The sequence below is a fragment of the Oncorhynchus kisutch genome, linkage group LG17, assembly GCF_002021735.2.
Source record: "Oncorhynchus kisutch isolate 150728-3 linkage group LG17, Okis_V2, whole genome shotgun sequence".
Classification (NCBI taxonomy): Eukaryota; Metazoa; Chordata; class Actinopteri; order Salmoniformes; family Salmonidae; genus Oncorhynchus; species Oncorhynchus kisutch.
The window spans coordinates 57,933,802-57,942,467 of NC_034190.2; the positions used below are offsets into that span (position 1 = coordinate 57,933,802).

At 47.3% G+C, this 8,666-nt stretch overlaps 1 protein-coding gene across 2 annotated transcripts; it reads right to left on the reverse strand.

Annotated features, from left to right (window-relative positions):
- Positions 1 to 923: 923 nt before the first annotated feature.
- Positions 924 to 8,416, reverse strand: adnpb (activity-dependent neuroprotector homeobox b). Of its 2 annotated transcripts, none has more exons than XM_020506307.2 (4): positions 8,305 to 8,416; positions 5,534 to 5,649; positions 5,100 to 5,192; positions 924 to 4,963 (listed from the first exon to the last, which is right to left on the reverse strand). In XM_020506307.2, the coding sequence occupies exons 2-4, from the start codon at positions 5,639 to 5,641 to the stop codon at positions 2,054 to 2,056; spliced, it is 3,111 nt and encodes a 1,036-aa protein (XP_020361896.1). In that variant the 5' UTR covers positions 5,642 to 5,649; positions 8,305 to 8,416; the 3' UTR covers positions 924 to 2,053. The 2 variants fall into 2 exon arrangements, with proteins under 2 accessions (XP_020361896.1, XP_020361895.1); XM_020506306.2 differs by lacking the exon at positions 8,305 to 8,416 and adding an exon at positions 7,749 to 8,215.
- Between the last annotated feature and the right edge of the window lie 250 nt (positions 8,417 to 8,666).

Below are 8,666 nucleotides of genomic sequence, written 5' to 3' on the forward strand. Positions count from 1 at the left end.
CTCCCTTTCTCCCCTTCCCCCTTGCTCCCTCCCCCTCTCAGTCTCCCTTCCTCCCCCCTCTCTCGCTCAGTCTCCCTTCCCCCTCAATCTGCTTAGCACTCCTGCTGCTCACAGCACTGCAGATGAGGCCTCCACGTCCCCCAGTCTGCAAGGCCTCTCTTCCAGCCTCCCCCGCCTCCCTTCAGCCTCCCCCTGCCACTCCCTCCCTCCCTCCCTGCTGCTCCTCATACCAGCATAGCAACACTGAGCAAGCCAGCAAGGGAGAGGGTGCTCTCTCTCTTTAGAGGGGCAATTTCACTCCATTTTATATCCTTCCTACCAGGAGGCAAGTGACTGTCAGCCTATCTATGGTATGAAACATAAGCACAATACACCCCCGCATTTGTAACATGATTTCCTCATATATAAATGATCACGACAACACAATCAAACAAAGGTAGTCAATAGGATTCAGTCATTGTGTTTTGGTTTGGCACCTGATTGATACACATAGGAGTAGATGGTGCGCCTCAACAATGGGTTAGCCTTATACACGCATTCTCTAAGCCCAACTGTTGACTTATCAACATCTCACCAATGGGTGCAGTTAGTTCAGATACATCATTCTCCAGTCACTTTCACAGACTAGCATAGCTCACATAGCCAACATGTTTATTCTGTTCCAGGTGAAATAAAACAATTCACAAAGCATTGGAACCCCATATATTACACACCTAAACCTTGTTTAGGATTCTCTATAAATACCTGCGATAACAGGATGTCACCACCAGTGACTGTCCTGCTTGTGGGTTTCATTTGGAACAGCTGACTTGTGGTGCTACTTCTTGAAACAACAGAACACAGTCTCTGTAAAGGGGTGTGTCACATGAAAGAGAATAAGACAAAGGAAATGGGGGGGAAAAAAGGCAAGATTAGGAGAACTGTGAGAAGCACAATATAGCACTTTATTGTTCATAAGTGAAAAATGTAAAACAAAAACAAATACACAAATTGAAGATCACAAATTAAAACCCACAGAAAAGTAATTAATAGCAAATGCTCTCTCGGTTTCACAGGCGACAGCAAACATCCATTCTCGAGGGAAAAATAAGTAAAAGGTAGGTACATGAAAAGAGACAAAGAAAGTACAATCTAGACTACAAACACTGGGCTACAGAGAACAGTTGAAATGCCCCTTTACTCTAACCAAGTGGGAGGATAAAGATATGAGAAACAGTTTTTTCAATAGAACCAAAGTTATTACTGCAAATAAAAAAGTACAATCAATCAATCGTCAGCAAAGACCGAAAAACTAAAGCAATCGATTATGTTCATTTAAATTTGCATTTATATATAGATATATTATTTAGCAAAAATGTAATGGTTTTATTAAAAAAATAAACAAAAACATACAGAAAATACCAGCCACCAAAGCGACATCTATTGTCTAGCGAACCAATGTAGAACATACGAGGCTAGCTTGTATACAGAAAGAATAGCTAATATTGTATGAGTACATCTACAGCAACTTCTCTCCAAACATGTCTAAAAGACTGTACAAATATACATGAGCTATTCCTGCATGACTACATGAAACATTTGGGATAGTCTAGTTTTACTTCAAACCTTGTAACTCGTAATGACTCGAATGTTTTTGCCACACTGTAACTTATGGCCAATTGGACAAGAATAAGTACTTATTTGAATTTTGTAGTAAAGTAAATAGAAGGCAACCCATTTCCTATCGTTTGGTGCATCTTCAGTGTTTTCTTTTTTTCCCCCTGTAGGAAAAGTTTAATCTTTGTTCACAAATCTTAAGTCACTACTAACTACTCCTCACTGCAGAGCACCTTCAATTGGCTTTTGACTTGACCAAACGCCATTGGATGGCTTGTTGAAGTGAAAAGGGAAGAAGCTCTCCTTTACACTCTCCCCTTGTTGTCCCTCATGTCACCATTGACCATTTCCAGCTCTAGAGTTTTGGTGAGGCAGAGTTGTTGGCATGGATCAAATGTTAGTAACTTATCTGTGTGCGTATTATTTGTATATGTGTGCCTGTGTGTGTGTCCATTAGTCAGACCTGCTGCTTGCCAAGTTGGACACTTGTTTTTCCACTTTCCGAGTGTCCCAGTTTGGCAATAGCTTCCTTCCCTTTAACCTGTCTCTCCGGCAACGCTGAGGAGCCATATCCATTCTCAACATGACCCTCTTCTTCCTCCTCTGACCCATCCTCCATATCCTCTAGGTCTGAGCTGGAGTGGGCTCCTGTCCCCAACACCTCTCCCTCTGCAGCCAGCCTGTCATTACCCGTGGAATTCAGTTCTACTACTCCAGTTTCATCATCCTCTTCGTCACCATCATCCGTTTCATCCTCATTGCTGTCGGAGTCAATAGCGATGGGTTCTGAGAGATACTGAGGCCCTCTCTGTTTTAAGGTGCTTTCGATTATCTTGTTTTGGTCACTCTTGGCACCACCATTTGGCTGGGTGGTGGCACTGGCCCCACTGTCAGACCCTGCTGGCATACCCTCCTGGAGTGTAGTACCATGGTTAGCCGCAGCTCTCTCCTCTATGCGCAGGATGGCCTGCTCAGACCGCCCGATACACGTCCTAGACGTCCGCCTCTCTAATGCCTCTCCACTTTCTTTGCCCTCAGACAAGCACTCAGGGTCAAAGGTCAGTTCATGGCTGAGCCGACTGACTTCCCGCATGTTGAAGCCCAGCAACACCTTGGCCTTCTGGGTCTCACAGTCCCGCGTGCATATCCTCCTGCGGTTGGTGAAGTGGCTAGAGATGTCAGACTTCCACAACCACAGACTGGCGGCTAGCTTCTCCACCTCCCTACGCATTGGGTAGGGTTCACGGTTGAAGTACTGCGTCAGGAAGGCTTTCCGCGCCTCGTACGACTCATCCTCGTGGCCTTTGGGGTCAAGGACCAGGTTGACGGGATCGTCTGGATTCTCTACAAAAGCCGCAGAGCCCTCATGCTCTCCAGGCGGCAGCTTACGGCGCTTTGGGTCATTAGGGTCACAGTTCTCAAAGCCAGCCCGTTTGAGGGCAGTGCCCTGAGCCTGGGAGACCCTGGGGGAGGGCGCAGGCCTGCTGTCTTGCCCGTTCTGGGTCTTTCCCACACCACGGCAGTGCACCAGGTGCAGTGTGATGGTGGAGGCAGTCATGTTGCTTGTGTACACACCCAAGCAGTGGATACATTTGTAGGTGAGTTTTTTCTCCACTGGGTGCACAGTTTGGATGACCTGGTGCCTCTCTCTCAAGTGGTGTGCCAGTGCATCAGAGATGGGGCCCTTGAGGATGGAGAAGCACAGCGGGCACAGAGTCTTGCCCACGTCTTTCTTGTATGGCACGGCCGCCTGAGGTGCACTCTTGGGAGGCGAACCATCTTCGGATTCAGAGGGCATCTTTGGGGGTTGGCTGGGCACTGTCCTCTTGCCAGTTTGTGTGGAAGAGGAGGCACTCTGGGCATGGAAGGCCACTGACTCCTCTGGTGCGTCTCTCATGTTGTAGGTGGTGACAATCAGCTGGACGTTCTTGGGGTTGCCCTGCTGCAGAGTGAGGTCAAAAGTCAGAGGAGAATCAGTGCGCGGCCCCACCGTCTCGTCCGGGTGGGACTGTCGCATGTGTGCCACAATTTTCTCCACGTCGTTGAAGGTGGCGCGGCAGTGCGGGCAGGACAGGCCGTGGATCAGCATGTGGTTGAGGAGTGTGTCGCTGGGCAGGTAGCGGTTGCAGTACAGACACTTGCTAGTGAAGTTGTGGATCTTCATTATGTAGTTGGCTACTGCAGGGACCTTCTCCGCCTTGTGCTCCTTCTCAAAGTGCGAGCTGTACACATTCTCAGGGAACAGCTCGTTGCAGATAGTGCAGATCTTCCACTTCTGGGTGTAAGACGTGCCCAGGACTGAAGTGCCCCCCTTCCCCTTGGCCGTGACTGAGGCCACTGTGGTGGCAGCTGCCTGGACCCGGGAGTTTAGCTGGGTGGGCTTGAGTGTAGACGAGGAGGAACTCACCACTATGGGGCTCCGCAAGCCACCAGGGAGGTTCTGTTTGGCAGCCTGCGAATGCTGGGGCACAGAGATCTGTGCGTTGCCGGGTAGAGTGATTCTCACCTGCTGCCCGCCTATAGAGAAGGACTGAGTGGTCCCGCTCTTTAACCCAAAAGGCCCCTGCTTCAGGTGAGACCCAGACAGGAGTCCCGTTGAGCTTAGGCCTGACTTTGGGATGACTATCCTGCTGAGCTGCTGGGTGGGAAGGGAGCGGACTCCACCCACTGTGGTGGTCACCAGCTGACCTTTGGGTCCTACACCAATGACAGTCTTTTCCCCCGGCTTGGGGGATACCATGATGACAGGCTTGACCCGTGGCACCACCACGTTTGTGTGACCAATCATGGCAGTCACCTGGTAACCAATGCGCTCGTGGTCCTCAATAACATGCTGCACGAGTGCCTCATAGGTGCGTAGCACAAAGAGGCAGCGCTTGCAGTGGATGGTATTGCTGTTAGCATTGACATTGGTGTTGCTGCTGCTGTCTGTATTCCCTGAGCCCGCACCGTTAGGTGTGGTCTTTTCCCCAGGTTTAATCAGGTAGGGTGCGGCCACATGCTGAAAGTGTTCTCTGTAGATGTGCTTGCGCACCACGTTGTAAAGCGGGTCCCTGTAGGTGCACTTCTTGCAGTAGTACACCGCCTGCTCGATGCTCTCTCCAGGCCTCTTGCCCAGCTGCATGCCATCCTTCAGCCCCTGCATGCCTCCGGGACCCTGTCGCACCACGTTGTTGGGCATGTGGAACAGCTTTATGTGCGTCTCCAGGGTCTTCTTGTTCCCATTGTAGGTGCAGTAGGGGCAGTTAAGCAGGATGCGGCTCTCGAAGTCCTCACTGTGGACATTGCGGAAGTGGCTCTTGTACGCTGAGAAGAACTTGGAGGAGAAGGGGCAGCCAGAACAACAGAAAGGCTTTGATCTGTACTCCTGGGAAACAAATGGAAAAGAAGACGACAGTGGCGAGTCAGCTGTTGATGTTTATCAAATGTAAATACATTGTTTATTGAAAATAAGCAGACACAATAACAATACAATGAACAGTGGGTTCCAGTGAGTCACTCACCTGGGCTTTGGTCAGTGAAGGATCCCACACACACACATCATCCCAGGTGGTGTGCTTGATGTAGAACTCATTTGGGACATAGTCTTTGTAGTCCTAAGGGGAGAGAATGACAATCACAATTAATATATAAATCAATAAAAAAATCAAGTCAGATCGAGGTGATTTGCTAGGAGGGGTTTTAAAGGCCACAACCTTTGGGAATGTTATTATGGTTGTGGACTGGGCTTAATAGAACATCAAACTAACAAAGTGACAGACATCATAAACATGAGAAATTTGACAACTCCTGCTTTGATGGCTGAAACAATGACTGATTGTTTAATGAGCTATTCATGAATGAGCTATTATTTCTTCATGTTTGAAAAACCAGTGTGGTCAAAGGCATGATGCTCATTCACAGATAATAGAACAGTAGAACTCCATGTGCTGCTCACCTCAATATGGTCTTTACAAAACTCCAGCCCGATGTCTCCCAGAACCCGCTTGACATTTCTTCTGGCTTTCCGTAAGCTGCCCAGGTTGTTGACCGGGAGCTGGAACATGCTGGCCACTTGGAGAAGGGAGGGACACAGGTGTGACTAATAGGTGAGGTCAGGTAGGTCAACATATGTACTAAGCATTGTTGTAAAGAGCAGAGTTCCACAGACCCAACACAAAAACCTTTGTTATCCTGGGTGACCAAAACACACATCCCAAAGAATTACACTAGTTACATTAACATAATCACTGGAGTGACTAGTGCACCTATGGGGGGAAAAAGGCCACAAAAGAACCAGCTGTCTGTCAGTCACCTTCCGTCATAAAACCATCAATGGTTTTCCTCAGCAGCATTACTCATGTCTATCCATAATGGCCCTACCACCATCTTTATGTCTGTCTAGACTGATTGGTTTATTATATATTCCAGTCAACGCTAAACAATCAAAACACTGCAGAATGGATGCTCTACTCAGGTCAAAGGTCAGATAGGACAAGAAGCTTTCGTGACAAGCAGCATGAGACCAAACACTCTTCCCCTATCCAGTGATGTCATAGCTCTAGTTGTATGTTCCAGAAGATGCAACTATGGTACAGTGCTGCTGAGCTGAATGTCGTCTGGCTGCCCGTCTCCCTTGCTGGCTGGGCTTACTCCCATCGCTTGTAGATGGCGCTAGAGGACAGCTCTGCCTCCATTATGTAAGGCTTCCATTGCTCTGCCTGCCCCCTTTTTGCAGCCTCTCTGCAATCACGGAATGGCGCCTCCTATTGAGTCAGCAGCAGAGCCCAACATTTACAATATGTCTGCAGTGTATTTTGGGGGGAGGGGAGTGGGGGCTGGGTGGGTAGCTGGCAGAGAATAGCCACTCTACAGCTGAGGCAAGAGGAAGAGGAGCGGAGAGGAAGAGGACAAAAGGAGATGGCCTAATGGGTCAAATATAGACTCATGTAAAAAAAAAAAAAAATCTATAAGTGTGTTCTGTCCTCAAAGCAACAATGACGACATTCCCTCTGGTCACCATAAGATCCTCCAAACTCACATTGTTTACAAAAATAAAAGTTGATTGTATCAGTCATACCCTCTTTTAGCAAACTGCCACCGATGACCATACACACACCAAAAGGAAGAGACTTGGCATTTAAGTGGAACACCTATCTAAATGACCAAAAGGTTAAATCAGGATCACCACATTGTTTCTCCTGATGGCCCCCACACAGGGACCATATGGTTAAATCAATTGAGTACCAGTATAAAACCAACCTCGAAGACTATGTTGACACCTTATATAAGTTGCTAGCAACATTATATCAGATAGCCATTATAATTGTGAGGTGAATAACGTGAGGTGAGTTTACTTAGCCATCTGACGTCACATGTGTTACAACATTCAAAATCAAATGTGCGACCTGCAGATCACAACTCCTTGTCACCTATATACACACGCTGTAGGCAAGTTGCTGAATGAGTCTGACTAACGTACCAGTTAGCTGCCAGCTAGATTATAACACCCCGGTTCAGTTATATATTAAATAATGGGGGAATAATACCATTACATTTGATAAAGGTCAAATGTGTCTGTTAACTAGGAGAGTGACGTTACGAGCTATCGTCTCCCTCCTTCAATTTGGCCAAAATGATGGCTTTGATTGAAGTCAATGATGAATATCATATATGGCTATCTGGTCGACCAATGAAAGAGGATACAAATATTTCTTACACGATTAGCTACTACGTGAATCATACCTCATGGTTCTTTCTACACCTTAATAACGTCTGACTTGGTAATACTGTTACCAGAACGATAGCTGATTGCTTCCTCGCAGTCGCGAGTCACCCACCACAAAGGGAAGCGCAAGTAAAACACAGCGAGCTAGCAGCTGCTACAAGAGTACTAGAAAGGAGCCCCGCACCTCTTCAGTAGGTGCTGATTTTGAGCGCTACTCAGTGCCCAAGTTGAGCTGGCCAAAAGTGGTACAATGTCACCGACAACTTAAGATATACGGTATCATAACACTCCACGTAATATTGTTTAATTTGTTATCATCAATACATAAAGCTTAAGTCTACATTGTTCGCCGACCTTAGCTAGGAACGAATAGCGGCAACGCATCATCGTAGTTAACCCTCCTAGCTAGCGAGGTTGTATGAAAAGCGGAGTGTGACGAGTTTACCTGGTTTGAAATACGGTGGTCCCGTTGGCGTAAATGATTTCAATTACGAGAAACGGTGAGACAAATCGTTGGGCACTCTCACGTTCCCTCCTATTCCTCCAAATAAGCAGCCGGGAATAACCGCCTTGCCGTCTACTCTCCAAGCGGTCACACCACACCGCGAGGGAGCTCGACTCCTCTCACTATCCGACACAGAGTATCCTTCTCGGATGCCGGGGATGAAGTGCCGCTGGAACTCATTTAGCTAGATAAACATCGAAAATGCCCATTGCAGGAAAAGATAAAGTAGCGCTGTTTTAAATATTACGACGTAGTTACACCTAATCCAAAACTGTGTAAACTCTGTGACTGTTTACTGATAATAATGCATACCCATCTCTTCCCTATAAAGACAATACACCCATCCTAGACTATAAACTGCCCTATCCAAAATGGCGCAATTGAAAGGGCGGAAGTGACATATGTTTGATTAGCATAAAAAGCTAATTGTGATATCAAAATGAGTCGAGACTTATAAAACTAAATTACTGTGTGGTAAACAAGTCTAACCTCTTACCGTGCAAGACAGGCCTCAGATTTTGGCCTCGGTCGTTCTTCAACGTCTGTCAAATTCTATGCCTGGGGGATTGGGGTAAACAAGCTCGATCTGCAATTACCAGATTGAACCAACAGGAGGCACCCTCTAGTTGAGCGTGAACGCATGCGTTAGGACTAGCTACAACGGGCGCCCTCCCCTGCAGAGGGTCGGATGTATACAGTGCCTCAGTACCAACACAGTGCCTTTGCACTTGCCCAATGTCAGAGTGCTATGAGAACAGTAGGTGGCGCTGTTCTATGCTGGCACTTAACTCACCGGGACTACTTTCCTCAGAGATTGGGCAGCTACCAAGCCTAAGAGCATATTGTTCTCTGTCCCTT

Bases quoted from the DNA above. Each gene is read 5' to 3' on its own strand.
- adnpb (XM_020506307.2), bottom strand. From the start codon at position 5,641: ATGTTCCAGCTCCCGGTCAACAACCTGGGCAGCTTACGGAAAGCCAGA. The intron at 5,193-5,533 runs GTGAGCAGCACA...CTCTCCCCTTAG, and splicing joins TTTGTAAAGACCATATTGAG to GACTACAAAGACTATGTCCC. The intron at 4,964-5,099 runs GTGAGTGACTCA...TTTGTTTCCCAG, and splicing joins CTTCACTGACCAAAGCCCAG to GAGTACAGATCAAAGCCTTT.